This window comes from Jaculus jaculus, chromosome 17 (assembly GCF_020740685.1).
Source record: "Jaculus jaculus isolate mJacJac1 chromosome 17, mJacJac1.mat.Y.cur, whole genome shotgun sequence".
NCBI lineage: Eukaryota > Metazoa > Chordata > Mammalia > Rodentia > Dipodidae > Jaculus > Jaculus jaculus.
In genome coordinates this window covers 34,211,482-34,238,328 of record NC_059118.1, presented here as the reverse complement: position 1 = coordinate 34,238,328, position 26,847 = coordinate 34,211,482, and the positions used below count along the sequence as shown (strand labels likewise).

The window sequence follows — 26,847 nt, the reverse complement described above, 5'->3', positions numbered from 1 at the left end:
CGTGCGGGCCGCGGGTGGGGAGCGGAGCGGCCGGGGCCGGGGCGCGGGGCGACGCCCGCGGGGAGAGGGCGGAGGGGTGGCGGCCCGGGCCTCGGAGCCGCCCCCGCCGCCGCCGCCCAGAACAAACGGGACATTCAGTGCTGGCCCGCGGCTGCCAGCGCGCGTCCTCGGGGGAAATTGGGCGTCGAGTCGGACGGACGGACGGCGCGGCGCTCCCCTGCAAAAGCGGCCCGCGGCGGCGCACGGGGCGGGAGGGAGCGGAGCGGCCCAGCGCCCCGCGCCGGGTCCGTGCGCCTGCGAGCCGCCCAGCGCCGCGCCCGCCATGGGGCGCCCGAGCGCCTGCGCCGCGCTCTGCCTGCTGCTGGCCGCCGCCGCCCCGCCGTGCCGGCCGCAGACCCCGGAGAGGTAACGCGCCCGCCCCGCCCCGCCGCGCCGCGCCCGCTCCCCCCGGCCCGCCGCGCCCCAGGTGGCCGCGGTGTCCCCGCTGCGCTGCGCGGCGCTCCGCCCTGGGGCCCTGCGGCCGGCCCGTCACCACGTGGCGCGGCGTGGTCTCCCCAGATGCTCGTGGAGGGAAGCACTTGCGCCCGTGCGTGCGCCCTCGGCTTCGCCGTGCCCCCTGCCTCCCAGGGCCCGAAACTTCCCAGCCTCCGAGGGACTCAGGAGCTGGGCAGTGGGACCCGCCCGATAGCCAACCCTGGCACCTTTCTCCTCTTCCGCCTCCAGCCACAGCAGCCCCTGATTCGCGGACGTGGGGAAGGGGCTACTGTGAATGGTCAAGGATGCTGTGAAGGGGGGAGGACCACTAAGCTTGTCTCCCAAGTTGAGGAACTTGCACACTGTATCTGTACCAGGTGCTGTCTGTCTTTAACCATGTAGCTCATCCGGGCTGGCGCTCACCTTCACTCCTGCTCTCTCCAGTGAAATCGATGCGGTCCATTTTCATTTTCCTACAAGGCCTTAACGTTGCGTGTGTGTGTGTGGGGGGGGGATTTTTATTATTGACCTGTCTAGATAACCTTAAGTCAATGAGGAAGACAGATGGAACTTGAACCGAGTGCTTTATCAGGCTACATTTGAAGTGTTCTAAGAGCTGACAAGCCCTAGATCTTCATATATATATATATATATATGGTTTGTATTTATTTATTTGAGAGAGAGAGAAAAGGCGGGGATGGGTGGAGAGAATGAGCGCGTTAGGGCCTCCAGGGGCTGCAAACAAACTCCAGATGCATGTGCCACCATGTGCACCTAGCTTACATGGGTCCTGGGTTATGGAACCTGGGTCCTTTTGGCTTTGCAGGCAAGCGCCTTAACTGCTAAGCCATCTCTCCAGCCCAAGCCTTAGATCTTTTATCTGGTGCAAGGATTCAGTAAGCAATATTAACTCATCCATAGTAATACATCTTTTTGAAACTGGCATTAGATTGTTAGAGCATGCTTCAAATTAAGTATCCTTTCATGTCTTATTTTCCCAGACCTGTTTTCACATGTGGCGGCATTCTTACTGGAGAGTCTGGATTTATTGGCAGCGAAGGCTTTCCTGGAGTGTACCCTCCGAATAGCAAGTGTACTTGGAAAATCACAGTAAGCACTTTTAGAAGGTGTTCTGCTGGAAGTGGGCACTGGAAACATGAGGCTGCTGCCTTTTCCCTCTGGGTTCAGGATTTGGGTTTAGAGACAGCTGCCTGAACGAGTGAAATGTTGGATTTACTTCAACTATTTGGGAGATTTTTATTAAGAAATCTAGTGGTGTCCTGCGTTAGCGATTAGAAAGGGCTCAAGATAATGGGGGAAGGAATAATTCTTAAAGCAGATGTGTGCCTGAGTCTGTCTCAGTTGAGTTATGGATGCATGATTAAGACCATTTTCAGTCAAGGGACTGTTGTAATGACCTTTGAAAATTAGCTGTTGCTCATGGCTGCAGAATTCCCAGTGGGATAGAGGAGATCAAAGGTAGTGTTTGACTACTTCATGCCCATGAGGAAAAAAACACCAAAGAAGAGACCAGCCACTATTTAATGACCCTTTCTGAAACCACCACTGATGGTGATCTATGAATTGAGAATGGTGATGACAGAGGTAAAAGCAGGGCCTAATAGAATGCTCATGTCACCAGGCTGCATCATGCTGAGTCAAAGTAAGAATCAGGTTGAGAAATAATCAACTCTGAAAATCGTCTGGATTCAGAGTTAGCTAGGTTGAGTCATCATTCTAGTTAGCGTAGCAGTGTTTTGTTGGTGGGAAGTTATTTGGTAATGGCAAAGTTCAAGTCACTAGGAAATTCATGTAATCAGGTTGGGTCGCCCATTCATTATGATTTAATTAATTAATTTTTTTGAAGTAGGATCTCACTTCAGCCCAGGCTGACTTGAAATTCACTATGTGGTCTCAGGCTGCCCTTGAACTTATGATGATCCTCCTACCTCTGGCTCCTGAGTGCTAGGATTTTCTATCTTGTGATGCTGGGGAGTGAACCTAGGGCTACACACGTGCTCATGGAAGACAAAGGCTCTTCCACAGAACTGCATCCCTAACCGTAGATCATGTTTTAAGAAGTAGCTCTGGGACTGGGGAGATGGCTCAGTAGTTAAAGTAGCTACCTCTGACTGTAAACTAGTGCTTCCTGTGTCAGGCAGTTCACCAGCACCTCGCTGAGTCCATCTCATAATCACGAAGAAATTATTACCCCCACTTTACAAAGGAGAGTCTGAGGCTAACACAGAGAAACCGATTTGATGAAGCAGTTGATGAGCCCAGTGTTATAGGAAGTAGAACTTGTCTGCAATGAGGCATTCCCAAAAGGTCTGACAGTTGGCAGGCAGGCATGGGTTGTCCCTCATGTAACATAAAATCCAGGTTTCTGAGCATTGATGCCCTCTATGCAATATCAGTGAGTTGGCACACACCTCATTCTGGCATGTGAAGCTAGGAGAGAATAGTTCTAGAAAACAGCTTGAAATGTGCATAATAGCATAAATGTGAAATAAGTTGGGAAACCAATATAAAGGAACTTGGTTTTTACATTATAGTTGTGTTTTAATTAAAGCTCAGTGGCTGCAAATTCAGAATGATCCAAGAGGCATGATTTGCCTAACAAGTTGAACTTCATGGGTGGCTGTGTGCTTTGAGGTTTTGGTACTGTGTGCCTGAGGCTCCAGGCTGACTGGGGAAGTTGCCTGGACCAAGGAGAGCCTTGCTTCAGGAGAAGCCCAGGGCTCATTTCCTCTGTGTGATGCAGAGGAAGTGCTAGCGTGCTCCATCTGGATGCACATGAAGGTGAGGCCTGCGAGCTCAGCACTCAAACCTCCCCAGTTCAACTTCTCCTCCCATCCCTCCAAACTGTTCACCAGAACACACTTTTGTTAAACTTCTGGGTGGTAAAGATAAAATGAGATTGTGTATATGTGGTCCTGAAATTCAATCCCTGAGGTGAAGAGGTTTATTTGATTTTTTTTTTTTTTTTCAGAACAAACAATCAGGTCAGTGTGGCTGGAAGTAAATGAGCAAAGCCACAATGTGGTGGTGGTGGTTGGGGGGGGGGGATGTGAGGACAGAAGATGGCCAGGACCCCGGAGGCCAGTAATAGTGCTCTGGCTTTTGAGTAGGAAGCTACTGGAGCATTGTAATCAGTGGAATCAGATATGATTTTAAAAGTGCTTTCTGACATTGTGTGGAAGATGAATTGTAGGGAGTTAGTGGAAGCAAGCTTGGGTGTGGGGATGAACATCTGTAATACCAGCACTTGGGAGCCTGAAGCAGGAGGATCACCGTGAGTTTGAGGCCAATCCAAGAACCTGAGTACCCATACTTCTTTACTCTAGAGAAAGGAGGAGGGGGGAGAAGGAAAAACATAGAAAGTAGGAAAAGGTACAAGAGAAGGAAGAAGGAAAAGGAGGAGAAGATGAAGGAGAAGGAGAGAAGATTGGTGGGACCAGAGAGGAGGCTGTTGAGGCATCAGAAGAAGGTGACAGAGTGAAGAAAGTGGTAACAAGAAACAGGGAGCTTCTGTCCCGAGACATTTTGTTAGTAGATGTGCATGTACTCAGGGGATAGAGGCAGCAGCTAAAAGGCCCATGTACCAGCCCTGACCCCTGTGTGGCTGTTGTCCAGGACTGGCCTCTGCTGGGCCTTACCAAAGACAACCTTTAGAGATTTCCCCAAAGCCAGTTGTATTAGGTCTGGTTTTCTAGAGGATGTATTAAACTGACTTCTACATTAGGGCCTGTTCACAGGCTGGACAGGCAGAAAACCCTGGATATATCAGTTGTTCCAGTTGGTGCAGAAAGCCTGGAAGATCCTTGCAGAGTCACTGATATTGAGTCCACATTGGAGAGCCGAGGAAGGTGGAATCTGATGTCAGCAGAGGATGGAACCAGCAGTGAGCACACTTGGTCAGAAAGAAGTGAAGGTGGGAGTACGTGGGTTGCTTTACAGCTGGGCCACTTGTTGGAAATGCCCTGACAAACACACCTAGGGGCGTGTTGTCTAGGTAATCCCAAATCTCATCAAGGTGACAATCAAGACCAACCATCACACCAGTTGATCCAGTCCAGTTTCTGCTCCTGCAGTTAGGAAGCCAACACTAGAGTTCCCAGTGGCACTCAGCACCACTTGTGTGTAAATACCTTAAAGAGTCTTGTTTTGTAGCCAGGCGTGGTGGCGCACATCTTTAATCCCACTGGGGAGGAAGAGGTAGGAGGAGCACTGTGAGTTCGAGCCCCCCCCCCAGACTACATAGTTAATTCTAGGTCAGCCTGAGCCAGAGCAAGACCCTACCTCGAAAAACAAACAAAAAATAAAACAAAGAGTCTTGTTAGCTAACACATTCCTGAGATGTCTCTTCCATCACAGAGATAAGAACTCACAGTGACCCTTAGACCTCAGTTCCTGATGTGAGAGAAGTAAGCTGCTCAAATTCCCTGCTCCTATGCTATCCTTCCCAGCTGCAGATACGTGCAGCAAGCTGGATTTCACCACCAGATGGTTCCCATGGAACTGTCTTATGAGGGAAGTCTGATTTTAGCATCCATGTTTTAAGAAAGGTTGTCATAACCAAGCTTTCCTCCCTATTATCATGGCCTCTCTGGTGTGGAAGTATAGTTTGCATACTGGAAGTTTAGATTATAGCACCCACCCCCTTTGTGGTGCTGGGGATGAAATCCACGGCCTACAATGTGAAAAACACACGCTATACCACTAAAGTACACCCCCGCTTCCATTATAGTGCTTCCAATTTTGTAACAATGTCTGGGATAGCTGCATTATCCAACACACTGTCTACATTGACTATTTTTTTGTTTTTTATTAAAATCTATATTTTATTTAGATACCTTGTTTTTCTTGATGATCTTTTTTGATTCCAGAATTCCATTCTTTTTTATTATCAATTAGTTTTGTACTCAGCGAATACAGTCAATTTGGTACCACTGTTAGGCTCATCCATGTCCTACCCCATTTAAAAAAAATTATTTTTATTTATTTATTTGCATGAGCGAAGGAGGCAGATAGAGAAAAAGAGTCAGATAGAGAGAAAAAGGATGGACATGCCAGAACCTCCAGCCACCACATCAAAATCACCAGTCCACTAATAGTTTCATTATAAGTTCATTGCAAACTTGGCAAATCACCAGTACTGTGTTCTGTGACATTTGCACTCACTACTTGTTCATTGTGTAATCCTGTGGTAGAATTAGAGATAGAAGTCGATGATCTGAAACAAGCATGGTGTTTTAAATAACAGTGCAAGCAGCTCCACTCAGAGTGGACTTGGAAAATGCTTAGAATGGATAACAAGAGTAGACTACACCTTTGCTTACAGCAGCTGCAAATTACAGAAAACTCCAGACCTGGAGCCTTCTGGGAAATGTCCCTGTAAAAATGTAGAAATTGTTACTTAAAATTGAGTTCTGAACTTAAGACCAATATAGCATGTCAGTGAAAAGTAGTTATTATTGGGCAGGTGTACAGAGATTGGTGAAACAATTTTGTTCTCGGATTTAAAGCTGGGCATAATTTACACGTGAGTTTCTTTTTAATGAGACATTCCACATATGGGGTCATATTATCATCAATCATTATGAAAACAACGAAGCTTTTATTATTTGTAATTGCCTGTACATTTTCAGAAAGATTTGAAGAGTACTGAAATCAGCCAGCTATTTAGTAAAGTTTTAACTATCGATTTCAGTATAAATTTGGCTTGAAAAAATCAGCAAGCATTTGAGCAGTTTAAAATTTAGTGTTGGGGGTTCACCTGGAACAGAACTTTTTCTCCCCTTATACTTGGAAGTAAACAATGTGGCAGGCCAGAGCTTCATATTCGCTGAAGTTGGGAAGGAAATTATGGTAATAGGCATAATTTGTCCTATTTAAATCAGCAGTGTATGACATTTTCCTTATTCAGCTACTTTATGCAGAAGAAAAGGAATAGAAATCATTTCAAGTACAAAGATCTTCAGATCGGCTCCTAGCAATGAATGTACCCTTATTTAATAAGTGCTTGTTTTTCTCTACCCTGCTAGCATTTAATGTTATTATATAGATTATGGTATTAAGATGATAACATGTGGTTTTTCACATGCATTCAAATATTCATTAATCATTTTATCTCATATCTAATTCTTGAAGATGGGGAAAGCAAGCATCTGCCAGGTAGAGAAACTGAGGTCTAAACAATTTATATTTTATCTGAGCATGGTTGCTCATGCCTGTAATCCCAGCACTTGAGAGGCAGAAGCAGGAGGTTCACTGCAAGTTTGAGGTGCCTGATGTACATACATAGCAAGTTCCATGCAAGCCAGGACTACATAGCAACATAGCAAGACCCTGTATCAAATGTATGTACATATGTATGCACATATGTATGTATGTAGGTGTGTATGTATAAAATCAGGTGCATGCACCACCCTTTCCTCCCTCTTTTCCCTCTCTCTCTTTTCTCTCTTCCCCCTCTTCCCTTATCCCCCATTACAATAAAATCTTGAATTTAAAAAACAAAACAATTCAGGGCCTGGTAAGACAACCCAGTTGGTAAAATGCTTGTCTTGTAAGCATGAAGACCCAAGTCTGATCCCCAGAACCCACACTAGAGATCCAGATACTGTAATTCCATTGGTGCAGCTATGGGGGAGCCACCATCCAGGCAGGGCTGAGACCTTTTGATGATGTGGCTGTCTGTGCTTTACCTTGCCATGATAAGGCTTCCTCTTGAAACTAGACAGAAATAAACACCTAGCATAAGCTGCTTCTGACCAGGTGTTTGGTCCCAGGAGTGAGAAGGAATCAGCGTGGCACACAGAGCCAGTGGTCCTAGGCACAATTCTGAGGCAGGCCCAGTTTTTCTTGGCACTGAATCAAATAAGTTGCCTTAGCTTTCATCTCCTGAAACCCTTTTGGTACCAATCTAAGGGTCCATACATATTGTACTACTGGTAATTCAGAAAGATAGTCAAATATTAGATATTACCAGTTTGTGTAGAAAATCCCATTAGGGCTATAAGAGTACACAAAGTAGTCTTTCATCAATCATTTCCATTTACTCTCAATACAATTTGTGCTTTAAGGTAATAAAAATGAAATTTATAAAAGAAGAAGAAGGGCTGGAGAGATGGCTTAGCGGTTAACGCACTGGTCTTCAAAGCCAAAGGAACTCGGTTCAATTCTCCAGTACCCACGTAGGCCAGATGCACAGTGGAGCATGCATCTGGAGTTTGTTTGCAATGGCTGTAAGCCCTGGAACTCCCATTCTCTCTCTCTCTCTCTCTCTCTCTCTCTCTCTCTCTCTCTCTCTCTCACTCTGCCTCTTTCCCTCTCTCAAATAAATAAATAAAAATGAAACATTTTTTAAAAGAAAAAAATAGCTATATGTGGTGGTGCACACTTGTAATCCTAGTGTTGGGGAGGCAGAGAAAGAAAAGGTGTCTGCACTGCTTAGTAAGTTCTAGGCCAATGGGTGACCCTGTCTTGAAAAAAAAAAAAAAATAAGGTAAACTGTGCTTGAGGACTGAAGTCCCAACATGCACACGTGCACTCACACACATGAATGTAATGTACAGACCTGTATTCTGCCTAACATAATCATGTTTCAAAATAGTATGAAAGGCTAACACAGAAATCCTAAATTCAGTGATACAACTACGCTCTTGTATACTATTTATCTGGTAAATAAACAGTCACCAAAACTTATTGAGGACTACAACATAGGTGCACCATTGTGTTGGGACGTAGGAGGGAAAAAAAAACGTTCTGATTTCTACCAGGGAGTTTATAACCTGGTAGAGGAGATAAGACAATCAGTAACAGTGTAAATTATTTTGATGTCACCCAGGTATAGGCCTTGTGAGAGCCACTCAAACAGGTATCTGGAGGGCACGGAAATGCCTCTACACTGCTCACTAGCTTTATTTGGGACTATGTGAAATAGATCTGAGAAGTCAAACCCTTAAAAGGCCTTTACAAAAGTTTGAAACACATTTAGCTTCAAGAGTTCATAGATTAAAAGTAGGATGGGAGCTTATTTGGTTACTGAGAAGAAAATTAGCAGTGATAGGCATGGGGTTATGTCACAAGTGAAATAGATAGTGATGTTCTAGTAAGATCAATGCCAGTATATAATTTAGAAAACAAATAATGAATTTAGGCAGAAACTCAGCATTTAAGTCAGTTAATTATACCTAGGGCTATAGGAAAGAGTCCTAAAATTACTATAACTATTATTTGTCTGGAATAACCACAGTAGGGTAGATAAAGGAATGGAATTTTTGGCCTTAACCACATATTTCCTGGCTTTAGACTACACATAGGCTTGAAAATTATATAGAGACTTAAGTTCTAATCTTGACTATGGGTTTTTTTTTTAAAGCGCACATATAGTTTATCTTACTAGGCTCAGTTATTTCAGCTGTCTGAATAATAATTTAACCCAGTGTTTGAGCTAATATTATTTATACCTAAAAAAGTAAAAGGAGTATAATTAACAGGAAATGTTTGTATCTCTAAGCAAAAGTAATATGAATAGGGTAAGAGCACTGCAACTGTAATTTGCTCTGCTTTTCCTTAAGAAAGTATGATTCCTAATTATAATTATGTTTAATGTATGATTATTATTAAGAAACCTTATGAATTATGATACATTAACTATTCAGTTAGGTCTGTTATTTTTTATTTTCAAAGCAGAGAGAAAGGATAAGAGAATAGGCCTGCCAGGACCTCCTGCCACTCCGGATGCAGGTACTGCTTTGTGCATGTGACTTTATGTGGGTTCTGGGAATTTGAACCTGGAACATCAGGTCTTCCATGCAAGCACTTTTAACCACCCAGCCATCTCTCTGGCCCCCAAGTCGCAGTTATTAAGATACTAGAAGGATTAAAAAGTTTTTCCTATTGTCTTAAGACCTTCTGGGAAGAAGGATAAGTATAAATTTTAAATTTTATTTAACAAGTAGGTGGTATTTTCCCACTGGGGCCCCAGTCCTCTTTTTAAAATTTTGTTTAGTTTTCTGTTTGCTTTTGAGGACGTCTCTTGCCCATTTTTGTTTTGTTTTCCTTAGCTCATTCACATGAAAATCAAGTGTTTTTATTTATTGAAAACCCAATGTTTTATAAATTTGCTTATTTATACTGTCTGTGTTTTTAGTGCTGTTTTCAGATATATACCTCAGAAAAAGGGCTTAATTAATAGAGAAGAAAACATGAAAATTAATTCTTCATTTTTTTCTGAAAGAAATTCTCTTTGATAATTATTCATAACAAAAAGCTGTTCTTTGCAGAAACACATAGTAATAGATCACAGAGAACACATATTTAAAAAAGCATTATAAATCCCAGCACTTGGGAGGCAGAGGTAGGAGGATCTCCGTGAGTTCAAGGCCACCCTGAGACTACATAGTGAATCATAGGTCAGCCTGGGCTAGAGCAAGACCCTACCTCAAAAAACCAAAAAAAAAAAAAAAAAAAAAGCATGATAAATGAAGGAGACATCTAATAAAGGTAAAACACCTAGAAGGATTTTAATGTATTATTAAAAGGCTTGACAAAATTACTTTCACATCCCCTTGTCTACCTTCAGAGTTCAACTTACTATGTGACGCTATGGGAAAATTTGAATTATTCTATAAATTCGCAAATTCCTTAAAAGCTAGTAGAAAAATAGAGAGTGTTCTCATTTGCTGGTAGCCTTTTGCCGAAGACCAGTGAAGTATTAGAGGCATCTTAATACAAAGGTATGTTTTGTTTGCATGTTGATCAGTGTTTTCTTCAGCTACATTATTTGTTGCAAGATCATGAGAATCACTGTGGCAGGTCTTGAACAACCAATATAAACATCCCAAAATAAAGTCAACACCCACAGAGAAGTGGAGAGTTGAAATTAAAGCTACCAATAACCTAGCTCCTGCCACTAAATATCGCCTTCCTTGCATCACCCCACCCTGGACTCCCCCCTTAAGTGTTTATACGTAAGCACTGCACATAATCAAATAGTGTTTGCCAAAATGTGAAGGGGAGAGAGATCAGTTTGTCAAAGACAGGCTGTTACATGGAGCAGACTGAGAAGAAAGGCAGATGGAAGCCAGTTACAACTTTGCTGCTAGGTGCCCCGAGAAGTGAGTGATAGGACCTGATTGCTACACATGGACCTTTACAAATCCCTGGGCTACAACTGACCTCTGCGTAGGAAATCATATTTCATTAAAGTAAATTCATTATGATGTTTATAACCCAAGGTCAGGTGCTGGATTGAACCCAGAAGCTGTGATGATGGAGCAGTTACATTCCTGAAAGTGAGCTGGGACAGGAAAGGAGGTTCTCAGAAGTCAGGCATGTGTCCCAGAAATGGGTAACAATGACACAGGGTGACATGGCTCATGGTGGAGGATTTTCTGTGTGTCATTCCTTAGTGCCTAGAAGAATGGGCATTGCAAAGCCATATTGACATGGGTTTTAATCTCTGCTTACCCATCTAGTAGGAATATGATGGAGTTTCTGGAGCTTTCTGAAGTTGGAGTCCGGAATGTAATGATTACACCTGCCTGGTAACATCGATGGAAGGTAGTAGATAGAGGCCCTCGGCACAGTGCTTGCTGTAGGGGAGGCAGGCGCTCAGGACATAGTGGTTTTTTCTAACCTCTTCCCCAGGGCTGTAGTAAGGATAAAAGTGTGTTGTTTGTGTAGAACTTGTCTACAAGCCAACTTGTTTCAGGCTGGATGGCAATCCCTTGGGGCATGGCGAATTCCCACTGGAAATGCCCATTTCTTCTCACTGTGCCCTTTCTTCATTTAAAATACCATCCTTTCATAAGATTATGTCCACAGAAATGCTTCCAAACCTTTCTACCCAACCACCTCCCACTCAGCACCAACTGAGAGCTCTTGACTTGGAACTGGGGTGTTTAGAAAGGCAGAAAAAGGACTGTTAGTAAAATTGCCAGTTAGGCAGTGCTCAATGGTAGGGTACTTGTCCAGCATGTGCAAGGTCCTAGGTTCTACCCTCGGCACCACATTAACTAATTGCAAATACATTTTTATCATGTTGTTGAAGCAGGGTCTCACTGTAGCCCATGCTGACCTGGAACTCATTCTGTAACCCAGGCTGGCCTCCAGCTCATGATAATCCCCCTACCTCAGTTTCCTGAGTGCTGGGATTAAAAATGTGCACCACCCGGCTTACATTTCTGTTTTTGGAAATGGATACTTTACCTAACTTTGGAGTTCCAAATTACTAAAATAGCCCCTTCTACTTATACATACTAAGAAATTATTCAGTGGTTCTTGATAGAGACATACCATAGCCTAGTGGTTAAGGTTGTAGTTTCTGGAGGCAGATGCTGAGGTGCAAACCTGCTCTTGTGGATCCTCCAGAGATGACCTTCCACTTGCTACACTTCTGGTTCTCAAGTATTACTTTTTTGTTCATTCATGTTTAGTTTGTTTTACTTTTGATTTAAGAGATGCTTTGGGAATGTGGAGAAGGGAAGAGATGAAGGGTCTGTTTTGTGACTGTTGCCTTGGGTTCTAGGTGATAGCATGTCATGCAGAGATTGAGGAAGCTATTGTCACACCCCCAACTCACAACTCTGCAACCTTGGCAATGTGTGTGTGTGTGTGTGTGTGTGTGTGTGTGTGTGTGTGTGTATACTCCTTAGAACTGCCCAGGAATAGCTTGACTTGCTTACCTGTGATCCATAGGCAGTGATTCTGGAGTAAATGTGAGGAAACTTAGGTGCAGAGCCTGCTCCAGTAGAAAATTAATAGTACATTCAAAATAGAGTGAATTAGGGGGATTTATTTACAAGGAACTGTTCAAATATGATACAAAGTCACAACAATTTAGTGATACACAACTATAGCAGCTTAGCTGCCAACACTTTTGGTTCTTAAAGAAGAATGAGAGGGGCCATCACCAGAACCCTGGAGACAGCATAAGGAAATCTCACAGGGAAAGACCCAGAGAAGGGAGTGCCCGAACCTGCCCCTCTGCCATGTCTTCAGTACCCTCTGGAGCTTCCGCGGCTAAATCAACTGGCAGACAGGTGATGCGTGTGGTGGTTTTAGTTTAAAATGTCCCCCAGTAGCTTCATGTGTTTGTGATTAAGCCTCATACTTAATCCCCAGCTGGCAGAGCTACTTGGAGGTGGAGCCTTGTAGGACAAGTTGAGTTAAAGAGCAGCCTCGCTTGTTGAACTTAGCTAGCTCACTCTCTCTGCTCCCTCCCTGCTGATGTGGAGATGTGGTGTTTCCTCTCTGATCCTACCATTCTTTCCCCACCATGATGAAACTTCCGCTTGAAACCAGAAGCCAGAAATAAACTCCTTCCTTCTGTAGGCTGCTTCTGGTCAGATGTCTTGTTTCAGCAACAAGAAGGCAATTGCTACAATGCATTTGTTCACCTAAGCCAACCATATAAGAGGTAGAATGGATTTGAGATGGGTCCAGAGGGACAAGAAGAAGGTGGAGGCACAGGGATTGAGGTTCTCCAGAGCAACAGAGCCAATGGGAGATACATTCACACATCTATACATAGATACCATACATGTTTGTATTGATACATATTTATGCATATATATTTAATGTCTACACACATATAAGCACCTGTAAAGAGCCCCATTTCAAGGTATCAGTTTAAATAGTCATAGGTGTGGAGGCTGGCTCCTCTGCAGGGCAGCCAGTGAGAAAGTTTCAGAGCAGAGCTGCTGCTTCTGTATAGAGGCAAGATCTCCCTCAGAGACATCTCAGGTTTGCTCCCAAGGCCTTGCAGGTGATTAGTGAAGCACACCCATCACTGAGGATAACTTCCTGTATTTCAAGAGCACTGGTGAAGATGCCCGACACTTCACTGCCATCCTTATTGAGTGTTTGAATAACCAGGTGCGATCATCTAGGCAAGTTAACATATCAAAGTGCCACTCCAGGGTTTTAAGCAGGGAAGGTATGGCATAATGGGACTTGTGTTTTAAAAGGATCACCTGATTGAGATGGGGAGGTAATATGATGGAGAATGGAATTTCACAGGGGAAAGTGTGGGGGTGGGGAAGGGAGGGAATTACCATGGGATATTTTTTTATAATCATAGAAAATGCTAATAAAAATTTTAAAAAAAAAGGATCACCTGAATCCTGTGTTGAAATAGACTGTGGGGTGCAAGAGGAGAGGTTAGCTAGGAGACTATTATAACTCCACTGAGAGACTATGGTGATTTGGCCCACATGGGGCCAGGAAGGTGGTAAAGGATGACCAGTCCCTGAATGTATTGCAAAACAGAGTCAATAAAAATTGTTGGTAGGCAAGAAGTCAGAGATGACGTCAGAGTTGGGCTCAGGAAGACTGGAAAGACAGCGGCACAGCCAGCTCGGGCCAGGGAGCCTGAGGGTAGCAGTTTTGACACGGGAAGCCAGGGTTCATTTTCAGTGTCAAGCTGGGTATACACTGGACCCCAAGCAATGGTGCTAGCATGGAACATCATTCCAAAAAGTTTTAGCAGCAGAGAGATAAGCCTTTGGTAACTGCCTCAGGAAGTCACAACAACTAGCGACCTGATCAATTGGCAGTGGTGAAGCCACGTCTCTAACACAGCCGACTGAAGTGAGTGGCTCGGCGCCGTCAGGTTGCATATCTGGGCTGAGAAGCAAGGTGCCCACCAAGCTCTGCACGCGAAGTCAGGTGTATCTGACAGAAGCATTGGTATCTGCCCCATGCTGTTGTCTTTCAGATGACCTGCTCTGACTGTTGTCGCACAAGAAGAAATCCTTCTTTTCTTTTTTTTTTGTCTATTATTAAACAGAAACAATTATTCAGAGCCAAGCTATCACTCTTTTTTAAATGTTTTGTTTATTTTTATTTATTTATTTGAGAGAGAGAGAAAGAGGGAGAGAGAGAGAGAATGGGTGTGCTAGGGCTTCCTGTCACTGCAAACGAACAATAGATGCATGCGCCCCCTTGTGCATCTGGCTAACGTGGGTCCTGGGGAATGAAGCCTAGAACTGGGGTCCTCAGGCTTCCCAGGCAAGTGCTTAACTGCTAAGCCATCTCTCCAGCACCAAGCTATCACTCTTTTATGTTGAAAAGAAGCTATTGGCTGAGCATGGTGTGTCACACCTGCCTTCCCAGCACTAGGGAAGCTGAAGCAAGAGGCTCTGTGTGTTGTTAGGTCAGCCTGGTCTACACAGTGACTGCCAGGCCAGTCAGGGACACAAAGCAGAGAACCTGTCTTAAGAAAACAAAACAAAAGAAATAAAATGTTCCTGGACTCTTTCGAGGTTGAACTTGTACAAAGAGCTTGATTGGGAAACCAGAGTATTTTCAGCTGTTGATATTTTCTTCACTCTCCAGAGAAATAAGTCAATTACATGACTGGCCATAATTTCAAACCACACCTAAATGGTGCAACAAAGCTTGAAAAACACTTTTGAGAGTGAAACATTGTCATGAATCTATTCTCTGCTATTGCCCAAATTGAATCAGCCAGCTTTCTAGATTGACAGTGTGATGTGCCCATCAGCTGAATATTTTAAAGTACCCTGATGTTCGTAGTGAGGAATCATTCTGCCATTTCTGAGTTCTTATTTGATTTCACTATCCAGAACTGTCTGAGGAAGACAGGAACTTGTGCCCTCATCCTTGATAGCCTGCTATTTTTGAGTTGTGTTGGGACTTTCTAACTTAAAAAGAATGTAATCATGGAAGTTGTTAATTTTATATATATATAATTAACAACTTCCATGATATATATATGATATATATATATGATATCATATATATATATATGATATCATATATATATAATAGAAAAAAAAACTTCCATAGGGGAATAATCCCCCGGAATATTCCATTGCCAAGGGAACTAGGCATTGGTTAATAAATGACTCAATCTCCTTTAAAAAAATAATACTAATAATAAAAAATAAAAGAATGTAAAACAAAATTGCTTTTGAGGCTACTACTGGAAAGACTGACTTATATTAGAATCATTCCTTTTGCTCTCTTAACCATAGTACTTGAACCATAGTAGATAAGACAATATAGGTCAATTAATTTTAGAATTGAAAATCAAGCCAGAAATGGTGGTACACGCCTCTAATCCCAGCATTTGGGAGACAGAGGTAGGAGGATCGCTGTAGTTCAATCCCAGTCTGAGACTACATAGTGAATGCCAGGTCAGCCTGGGCTACAGTGAGACCCTACTTTAAAAATAAAACCCAAAAAACAACAATAACAAAAAGACAATATTAAAAAATTGAAAATGAAGCCTCACATTGGTGAACTTTGTATGTTACTGATGTCTATTGAGTGTCCGTGGAGGCCAGAAGTTCAGAAATCCTGTCCCAGACAATGCTGTCGTACAAAGCAGAGAAGTGACACTTAACCCTAGGCCTTTTTTTTTCTTACACCTAATCAAAATATCATTAGTTACAAACATTTTTGTAGAATCAGTATAAAATAGCAGTAGATTATTTTATAATTATGAAACTTATTAGACTTGAGGTCTTAGCTAAGTGGGGCTGAAATCAACAAAAGGCCTTAGACTGATGGCTCAGAAATTATCCTAGGAATCCCACTCTGTTGTCTGCCATGCTTAGCTCTGATGAGATGACCCAGTCCTTTTTTAAAAAGTACATTTTTATTCAGTCTTTGGAGGCTTGAAGTGAATTCGGCAGTGTTCTTTAAACACCTTCCAGCTCCTGTCGTTTACTATTTCTTCAGCATTCATTTCTGACTGCATCCATTTCAACTCTGTTTTGCTCTTTTTTAAGTTGCTTTAATAATGTTAAATCATCCAAATCCTTTTCTCTTTCTTCTCGGAGGTTTTTGACTACTGCTGATGTCTGGGCTAAACAGTGTTTTCTAAGTCTCTCCCTACTGACAGAGCTGCCATTAAAGACTCATAAAGTTGTTTACCGGTTTGGCTGGCATCAATTTTCCCTGCAAAGGAAGCTGTTGGAACTGTGGTGTTTAATTCATGTACTATCCTGAGATCAGTTGTCCTCCTCACCTTGAGTGCTTCCTGGAACTCAGGAACTCCTCACTGCTCACAACACCACTGGGCACCGCCATATTGGACCCTTAGTCCTTTTCTAACAACCCATTATGTATCCTGACATGTAATAGGTACAGAGCTTAATAGATATTTGATTAACATATTGAAAAATACTGGGTAGCATTCAAGGGAGAAACTAATGAAACTTTGCCCTGCCCTGGAGGCATGTATGTTCATCTGGGAAGAATTTACATGCATTTCATTTCCAGTTTTATATTTTGCTTTGGTTTGCTCAGACATCTGAGGTGATTTCCCAAACTGAAATCAAGAGCTGGGGTCATAGCTCAGTGTTAAGCCTAGGTAAAGGCCTAGGTTCAATCCCCATCACCACACACACACAAATTCATAACTGCATGAAAATTTGGTTTTAGATCCTTTGAGATCTAAAACTGATATTCATGTTTTTGTTGTTGCTATTTCTCACTACTGGCGATGATATTAAATAATGGACTGGCTGTCCTTTCCAATCAAGGATACAGTTGGTAAAACTAATTGGTTAAATGTGGCATGTAATGAACTGTTGAATTTTTATGATATGTAACAGGATGATAAAATATGACTGGGTTTTAGGTTATTTGTTATGCCAGATGCACATCAGTTTCAAACATTTCCTAAGTAGCAAGTTTAAAATGTGCACAATCATGTGGCTAGCATTAAGCTCGTGGCTTTGTTGTGATACACCATACCGTATAATTTTAGCTAATTGGTTAAAGTGAATCACTGCTCTGGATTCAATGTAGCGGTAGATAAATGCTCCTCCCACCCGCACAGCGCGTGTGTTAGCTTTCCATTACTGTGAGGACATGACCAAGAGAATCCACTTAAAGGAGAGGAGATTGTTTTGGCTCACTGTTTCAGAGGCTTCAGTCCAAAGTCACTTGCTCCATTGTTTCTGGCTTGTGGTAAGGCAGAGCATCATGGCAGAGAGCACATGGTGAAGTTGCGCTGCCCAGCCCACAGCAGCCAAGAAAGAAACAGGAGAGTGAGAAGAGGAGAAGGGGCAGGGAAAGGCATCCTCAAGGGCATATCCCCAGCGACCTACTTCTCCAAAGTAGGCCCCATCTCTTACTAAAACTTTCACCACCTCCCAATAGCACTGCCAGCCAGGGACCAAGCCTAATGCTTAAGGCTCTGGGGACATTCTCTTTCCCTTTCTTCTTCTTTCTTCTTTCTGTCTTCTTTCTAAGCATTTTATTGGTTTAAGAGAAGAGAGAGACAGAGGAGTGAGAACAGGCACACCAGGGTCTTTTGCCACTGTGAATGAACTCCAGATGCATGTGCCGCTTTGTGCAGTACACAGGTACTGGGGAATCAAACCCAGGCCATTAGGTTTGCAAGCAAGTACCTTTAACCACTGAGCTGTCTCTCAGCCCTCTTCCTGTCTTTTGAGACAGGATCTCCTGTAGCTCCTGCTAGCCTTGGACACGTGATCTTCCTGCCTCTACCTACTAAGTGCTGGCGTTGCCGGTATATGCCTCCACATCTGGCTTCGTCCTTCCTTTCCCTTCCCTCTTTCTTTTCCTTCTTCCTTCCAGTCCCCTTCCCCTCCCAGTCCCTTCTCTTTAGGAAAAAGTCTTATGCCAAAGCCCAGACTGGCCTGGAACTCATGGAACTCCTCCTGCCTCAGTCTTTGGTGTGAAACAGGCACTGAGATTTCAGGAGTGAACTACCATGCGTGACTCCACGATTTATTTATTCATTCTATTGATGGGCATGTGTGCTTTTTCCAGATTTGGGCTATTATGAATACAGTCTCTATGAGCATTCTTTTGATAGGATTTGTGTTTTTGTTTGTTTTTCAAACCTGTATTTTTCCTTTTCTCTAGGAGTTGAATTGCTGAGTCATGGGATAGGCATATGTTTAACTCTGTGAGAAATCGCCAATTTGCACAATAATTCACCATTTTACATTCCTCCTGGAAATGTTTGAAATTTGTTTACCCCACCTTATGATATTTTATGACCTCAGTCTTGTTCAACTTTAGTTATTCTATTGGGTGTTTATTGGGTATTACAATGTCAAATTGTAATTTTCCTGATGACTGGGTATTGATTTGTCATTATAAAATATTGTTTCTTTGGCCCCTGTCTTTTATTGAATTGTTTATCTTTTTAAAAAAACTTTTTATTTTTATTTATTAGAGAGAGAGAAAGAGAGAAAGAGGGAAACAGACAGGTACAGAGAAAGAGAATGGGCACACCAGGACCTCCAGCCACTGCAAATGAACTCCAGATGCATGCATCCCCTTATGCATCTGGCTTACGTAGATCCTGGAGAACCAAACCTGGGTCCATTGGCTTTGCAGGCCAGTGCCTTAATCACTAAGCCATCTCTCCAGCCCAAATTATTTATCTTTTAACATTAAGTTATAATCATTTAGACAAATACTTTCTTCCCATCTGTGGTCTTTATACTCATTTGAGTCAGTTTCTTTTAAAGAGCAGAAATTTTTAAAAGTTTAAAGTCCAATTTTCCAGTTTTTACTCTTGAGATCAGTGATTTATTGTCACCTGGAATTACCATGAGATATTTCTGTGTTTTTTCTCTTACAGACGTATAACTTTAGCTTTTGCCATAGCCCATAGGCCATCTTAAGTTAATTTGTATATAGTATGAGATGGGGGAGGTCACAATTCATTTTTGTGCATGTGTTTTCTAATTTTCCAACTTTTCTGTTGAAAGACTGTCCTTTCATCCCACTGTCTCAGTAAGGACTCTTCAGAGAAACAGAACCAATAGAAGTTTTATTCGGTTTTTTGTTATTTATTATTTTCATGGTATAATGGGAGTCTTGGGTTCCTTGCCAATATACCAATACTCTAATGCACCCATATATTTAGGGTACCCAGGATTCTTATCTTATGAATTTAAAGAATTAAAATCCATATCTCAGAGGGTAAACTTAAAGAGAATTTGTTATATTAAGAGAAGGAAAGAGGAGAGAGTACAGAGAGCCCCTGCCATGCGGCTGGAGGAGGGGGTAGAGAGCCCATGTGGGAGTGCTCCTCCCCTCCCCCTCTCAGCCTAGCAGGACAAAGATGAGCTAGGGCGTACCAGAGCAGGGACCTGAAGTTCAGGAGAGGGGAACAGCCAAAAGAGGCCTTGCCCACCTGCTAAGGATCTAGTTATAGTATTATTGTGTTGGCCTTTACCACCAGACTCAGCTGAATGACAGAGAACTGATTGATCTGGGGCAAGAGAGCTGATTGGATAGGCTGGGTCAGATGATGAACTCTGGTTCTACTGAAGCCAGCCTGGTGTTTACTCTTTGGGTCCTCTCTCCCAAATGGCTACCTAATGTCCCCTCAGTGGGATCTGGCTTACACAATCTTGGAGACCTAGAAGTCCTACCGTCTGTTTTTCTTCAAGCCCGAGGAAACCTGGTGGTATCTTTCCTTCTATGTCTGAAGAACTGACATGCAGGGGCTACATGTTTAAGTCCTTGAGTCCTAAGGCTGTCGAGTCAGTAGCTTCAATGTCCAATGACAAGAAAGCCTGAGTGTCTTAGCAAAGGAAGAGAGAGAGACGTTGCTCCTTTCTCCACTCTTGTTTCCTGGATGTATTGGATGATACCAGCCCATGTTGGTAAGGGGAGACCCTCCCAACTCCTTGTACTGATTCACATGTTCTTCTCTTCCAAGGACACCCTAATGGATGAACACACACCAAAATAATGTTTTACCAGTTACCTGGGAATCCCTTAGTCCCATCAAGTTGACACCTAAAATGCACCATCACACCCCTTGAAGCTCTAGTACTTTTTCAAAAATTAGCCATGCAAATGGGTATCTATTTCTAGACTGTTCTATTCCATTGATTTTTGTTTGTATCCTGGATGTTTATTGCTTACAGGGAATCTTTTCAATATTACTAAGGTGATACCAAAGAATAAATTAAATGAACTCTGATCTTCAAAAGAGAGAAATATAAACCTTAAATTGAAAAAGCCCTTGAGGGCTGGAAAGATGGCTATTCCCCAGTACCCACGTAAACCAGATGCACATGGTGGTACATGTGTCTAGAGTTTCTTTGCAGTGGCTGGAGGTCCTGGTGTTGGGCCCATTCTCTTTCACTCTTAAATAAATAAATAACTACTGTTTTTAAAAAGTTCTTAATATATCTACAGTGATGGTTCAAAATGATTGTCAACTTGATAGGACCTCAAATCCCTGTTGGGATTATGTAGACTTAGGTTAGCCTTTGGGCCTGCCTGTCAGGGATTTTTTCTAATTCAGTTAATTAGGTGGGAAGACCCACCTAAAACTGGACTGGGGTCCTGGACTTTATAAAAGGTGGGCGCTGGCTGAGCAGCAGCATTCGAACCTCGACTCTGCTTCCTCACTATGGACTGAATGTGACCGGCTCCTGCTGCCACGCAGTCTCTGCTGTGGTGGACTGTAACCTGAACTGTCTTTAAAAATCTCTTCAGCCGGGCGTGGTGGCGCATGCCATTAATCCCAGCACTCAGGAGGCAGAGGTAGGAGAATTGCCATGAGTTCGAGGCCACCCTGAGACTACCTAGTGAATTCCAGATCAGCCTGAGCTACAGTGAGACCCTACCTCGAAAAAAAAAAATAATCTCTTCAACTGATTTTTGTCAAGCATTTGTTCCAGCAATGAGAAGTTGACTGATATATCTACATCTCCTTGTTTTTTACCCTAAGTCACACCAGGTATCCAAGCTTCCCAAGCTACGGTTTTGCTGATGTGTTTATAATATGTTTATGTATTAACCACATAAGGTCTGCATTTGTAGTCATCCTAAACATTTCTAGGTATTTTTTGTTGTTCTTTAATTGTCTTGTTTTGTTATTGTTTTGTCAGAGGCAGGGATTGAGTGCATGTGTGTGTATGGGCATGCCAGGATCTCTTGTCAATGCAAATGAACTCCAGATACATGTGCATCTGGCTTTACGTGGGTAATGGGGAATTGAACTCGGGCCGGCTGGCTTTGCAAGCAAGTGCGCTTAACCTCTGAGCCATCTCTCCACCCTACTGTTTCTTTTTATCTCTGTAAAATGACTGATCCAAAACTTTAACAGAAACAACGTTCCTAGCCAAGGCATTCTTTAAGAGGTTCTGTCATTGGCTCAGTGATTTTGTGTGGAACAACTTCATTAGCCAACTCGCTGGGGTGCCCTGCCTCTCACTCTGGGATGAAGCAGATGTGCGAAACCAGATTGGCTGTGATCTTATGGCACACCTCTATTACAAGTGAAGTTTTAATGCTTTCCTTTGTACTGTACTATTAGTTTAAAAGAATTATAGGGTAGACAATTTTTAACAAACAGGATAAAGAGTTGACACCTTGCCAAAAGATAAATGAATAGCCAGTAAATATGTAAGGTGATTCTTAGCATTGTTAATAATTAGAGAAATTTAAACTTCATATTCATTAGAATGACAGTGATCAAAAAGACAGAAAATGAACAAGTGTTGATGGGAATGTGGAGACATTGGGACTTTTTATTTTTACTTTTTAGCTTGTTTGTTTTGAGACTGTAGCCCAGGCTGCTTCAAAGTCATGGTGATGAACCTACCTCAGACTCCCTAAAGGCAAGTGCCACCATACCTGGCTCTGGAAATACTGGAACTATTATATGAAAAAGGTGCGGTCACTTTGGGAATCAGTTTCTTTTAAGCCTTTACCACATGACCGAGCAATGGCACCCCAGGTCCAGGAAAAGTAAAACAAGCATGCACAAAAAGGCCTGTACAGAGATGGTCATAGAAGCTCTGTCAGTAACAACCTTGTATTTCAGGCATCCATGAACTCATGAATGGATGGATGGGTAAACAGCGTAGTATTAGTTGGCCCTAAAGGAAGGCAGTACTCATTTATGCTGCAGCATGGATGGATCTTGAGACACTGTGCTAAGTGATAGAAGCCAAATGCAAAGTCCCTGTGTTGCTTGATCCTGTTTGTGTGAATTTTCCAGAAAAGGCAAATCTGTAGAGACTAAGCTTAGTGGCTGCCTGGGGGGGGGGGGGGGGGGGCAATTGCAGAATAACTTCAAATGGACATGAGAGGTGATGGTGCGGGGGGATGACAGAAACATTCTAGAATTAGATAATGATGGTGGCTGTTCAACTGCATAAATTCACAAAAACAATCATTGAAATATGCACTTAGAATGAATGAGTTGTCTGGTTTGTAAGCCACACCTTAACAGAGCTGTTTCTAGGGTAAAAGATAGAACCCATCGCAAACAACAAGAACACAAGAAGTAAACGCTGGCCTAAATGAAGTTGGAGATGTCAGGGCCCGCGGCACTCTGGCGGGGGTGGGGGGCAAAGCAGCCCCGGCTCCTGGCTTCCTCGGGCATCAGTTCAGAGGAGCGTCCACCAGTGGACGGCTGCAGACGCCTCCTCAGGAGCTGAGGGCTGGGAGGGAAACTCGGTTCTCGTTTTATGAAGTCTAAGCTCGGCCAGTGAATAGCCAGGAGCAGACAGAGGAGGCCACAGAGAGTGCCAGATGTGCCGGCCCCCTGCTGCGGGCCCCCCCACACTTGTCAGGGTGCCGAGCCTCTCCAGTCTTCCTCTTCCACCCACGAGTGTCTTTGTGTTTTCCCTAAATATGGTGTTGTCACAGAACATTTAATTTAGATGTCACACCATCTGAGCAAAGTGATTCACTGCCTTGTCTCCTGCTGACTAACCGCTCCTCTGGGAATCCTGAGGTTTTTCTTAAGTACCGTGCTAATTTATCCACTTTTCTAATGTTCTTAGTCTTGTTTATGTTTTTGAAAAGCTTTTGGAGTAGGGAAGTCTGAATAAAAATTATTTATTTGGTTATTTTGAAGAGAATTTATAGCAAAGGTAGCTATATTACTCTTCCCTTACCTCTCATCTATTCTGTTGTTAAAATGGGATCTCATTATGTGGCAGATTGGCCTTGAACTTTGACCCCCACCAGCCAGTCCCAGAGTCTTAGGCCAGTGGCCTCACTGGAAATCCCTGCCATCCAGATTCCACCCCTGCCACCTGAAGAGTGCAATTAGGGAAGAGTGGGGTGAAGTAGGAGAGAATTTATTCAGAAGTACCATGCCAGGAAGAATGGAGGTGGGGCAGGAGCCTCCATCCTAAGCCCTGACCTACAGGGACTGATGAAAAGCTTCTGGATCACAAAGAGAAGAATTAGAGAGAACGGGCAAGAGACAAGCCATCAGTCATATGGTCACACTGTGGTCTACGTGTTCATTATTCAAGTCTAGTTCTTTGGGTTCTGTTGGCACCCAAGAAATCCTTCTTGCCTGGGGGTGTAGTAATTTGGTTCCTGCCATGATACAGTTGCAGGCAAGGACTGCTCTCCTGGAATTCATGATAAGCTGAGCAGGAGAAACTGACTCGGAGAGAAGAGAGCGGGTTGAGATACAGACGCGGAGGCAGGACGTGCTTGCTGGTTCCGCTGCGTTCTTACTGCCTTTTGGTGTTGCAGCCTGTGCCTGTAGTGTCCTTCACTTACGTCTCAGAACCCCACTGCCGGAACCGCAGGCCCCCACGTGACTTCTAAGGTAGACAACACCCTCTTTCTCCTCACTGTCTGGTATTTTGGATGGCGCCTGTGGAGCTTGATACCTCCAGGGTATCTGTGATGAAATGTCTTACCTGGCTTCATTTCTTGGGTCTCTTGTCACCTTAAGTGAACTCAGGTTCCCCATGCAAATGTCCTCCACACTGAATTCAAAACAACAATGATGTCTTCTTTCTTTGCCTACCAAATTGAGTACTGATACCATCCAGTGCAGGAGAAAGTATGAAAAGTAGGATTAAGATAACTTTTCTTGGGCTGGAGAAATGGCTTACAGGTTAAGGTGCCTACCTGCAAAACTTAAGGACTTAGGTTCAGTTCCCCTGGACCAATGTAAGCCAGATACATGAGGTGGTACAAGCTTTTGGAGTTCGTTTGCAGTGGCTGGGAACTGTGGAGCACCCATTCTCTCTTTCTTTGGCTCATTTTTTTTCTCTCTCTCTATCATCTCTCAAATAAATAAATAAATAACTTTTCTTGCATGGGTATCGTGTTATAATCTAAAATGCCCTTGTGTCTTGATTTAGAGTGTCCATTTCTAAGAATTCATACTACAAAAATATTCTCTTGAACATAGGGTTTGTATAACTGAGTACATGTGATAGCATTATTTATATTAATGATAAATAACAAACTACATGCAGAAAACATGGGTATCAAGCTATTAAAATATATAATATGGCTTCCCTTCAGTTCTTTGAAGTCCTTCATAGCATTTAGCATAACCATAATTCTTGTCATAGGTACTTAGGTCTAGCATTTTAAAAAACTATACTCCTGGGCTGGAGGAGATGGCTTAGCAGTTAAGGTGTTTGCCTGCAAAGCCAAAGGATCCAGGTTTGATTCTCCAGGACCCACATTATCCGGATGCATAAGGTGGCACATGCATCTAGAGTTCATTTGCAGTGGCTGGAAGCCCTGGTGTGCCCATTCTCTCTCTCAAATAAATAACTAAATAAAAATAAAATATTAAAAAAAAAAAACATACTCCTTGTCAGGCATGGTAGTGCACACCTTTAATCCCAGCACTTGGGAAGCTGGGGTAGGTGGATCACTGGGAGTCAAGAGGTCAGCCTGAGACTACATAGTGAGTTCCAGGACAGCTTGGGCTACAGCAAGACCCTACCTCAAGAAACCAAAACGGGGCTGGAGAGAGGGCTTAGTTGTTAAGGCATTTGCCTGAAAAGCCAAAGGATCCCAATTCAATTCTCCAGGACCCACATAAGCCAGATGCACAAGGATGCATCTGGAGTTCGTTTGCAGTAGCTGGAGGCCCTGGTATACGCATTGTCTCTCTGTCTCTCTGCTTCTTTCTCTCTGACAAACAAATAAATTCTTTTTAAATTAACACAAAACAAACATATATAAATATATGTACATTCATGCATATTTTTATAATAGCATACTCATGCATAATTTTTATTTCCTCTATATAATTAAGAATATAAAACAGGCATAGTGGTTCACACCTTTAATCCCAGCACTCTGGAGGCAGAGGTAGGAGGATTGCCATGAGTTCGAGGCCACCCTGAGAATACAGAGTGAATTCCAGCTCAGCCTGGGCTAGAGTGAGACCCTACCTTGAAAAATAAAAACAAAACAAACAAAAAACAAAAGAATATAGTATCATCTAAGTAGTTCTTGATAAAAGTCACCTTAATGACTTCTGTTTAAGCAAGATGGATTAAGCAGGTGTGTTTGCGTCTGCTCCCCTCTGAACCCCAGCAAAATTACAGAATGAGAAAGGTTTAAAAGGAACTAGAATGGAATTAATAATATAAAGGAGATATCCACAGAATTCTAGACAAGGAAGCCAGGGGTCAGTGGCCCCACTAGAAAGGGAGCGCTGTGCCACTGGAGGCGAGAGCAGGTTGCAGTGAAAGGCAAGCTTCCGGTGGCCACAGACCCCTGCACAGCTCAGGAGCTGGAGGCACGTGGTTCCTGGGAGGCATCAGGGTGAGGGAGGTTAACAATTGCAGTTGGGTGTGGAAGCCTTTGTATGGGCAGTTAATTACTCTACCAGGCTCCCTTCTCTGTCCCCAAAAGAGCAAGAGGGCTATCTGCCACCCTCCTACCTCCCCACCCCCCATCACCATCAAGGCCGGGCATCTTTTGTGGGATTTGGGAATTGCCTGGGTTCTCTCAGGAGAGACCAGGTTGAGGTAAAATCTGGGTGCAGATGGTGAGGCCAGAGTCCCTTTCCCTTCAAGGTCTTCAGCCCTCAGGCTAGGCGCTGAAGGATCCTAGAATGCCCCAGAAAGGACGTGCATTTGGGAGGCTTTGTGTACTCAGCCCTGGAGTGGGAGACAAGCCCTGCCTGGGAGTGTGAGCCGCCTCCTCTCAGTTCACAGTGTGAACAGCAGCTGAGGATCATAACTATGTGAGGAAGAGGCAGAATCCCGAACACAGAGAAACGAGAGCTCCAAGGGGCAGAAGCAGTACATTTTCATTGTTACACTCTCCAGGGAGATGTCCAAAGGGTACAGTGCACACAAGAGAAACATGGGATGCTTGGAAGAGGGGGTGCTCGTGCTGGAGAGGTAGCCCCAGGGTTAAGAGCACTTCCTGGGCAAGCATGAGGGGCTGAGGAGGCCAGAGAGACCACTGGAGTTCAATCCCCAGGACCCACATAAATAGTTGGTCCTGTCTACCCCTGTCTATAACCTCAGTCCCGTTGGGTATCAGAGACCCAAGAATCGCTGGAGCTCACAGGAAAAACAATACAAAACTTGGCAAGTAAGAGACTCCAGCTCAAGTAAGATGGTAGAAAGAGTGATGGCACAGAAC

At 43.4% G+C, this 26,847-nt stretch overlaps 1 protein-coding gene and 1 pseudogene across 1 annotated transcript in view; one reads left to right on the top strand and one right to left on the bottom strand.

Annotated features, from left to right (window-relative positions):
- The first annotated feature begins 322 nt into the window (after nucleotides 1–322).
- Nucleotides 323–26,847, top strand: part of Pcolce2 (procollagen C-endopeptidase enhancer 2) — a 73,098-nt gene continuing 46,573 nt past the window's right edge. Inside the window, exons 1-2 of the mRNA XM_045136958.1 lie at nucleotides 323–405; nucleotides 1,476–1,584. Coding sequence (XP_044992893.1) covers nucleotides 323–405; nucleotides 1,476–1,584 — 192 coding nt within the window. The remainder of the gene's footprint in view (nucleotides 406–1,475; nucleotides 1,585–26,847) is intronic.
- Nucleotides 16,112–16,545, bottom strand: LOC105944416 (annotated as a pseudogene).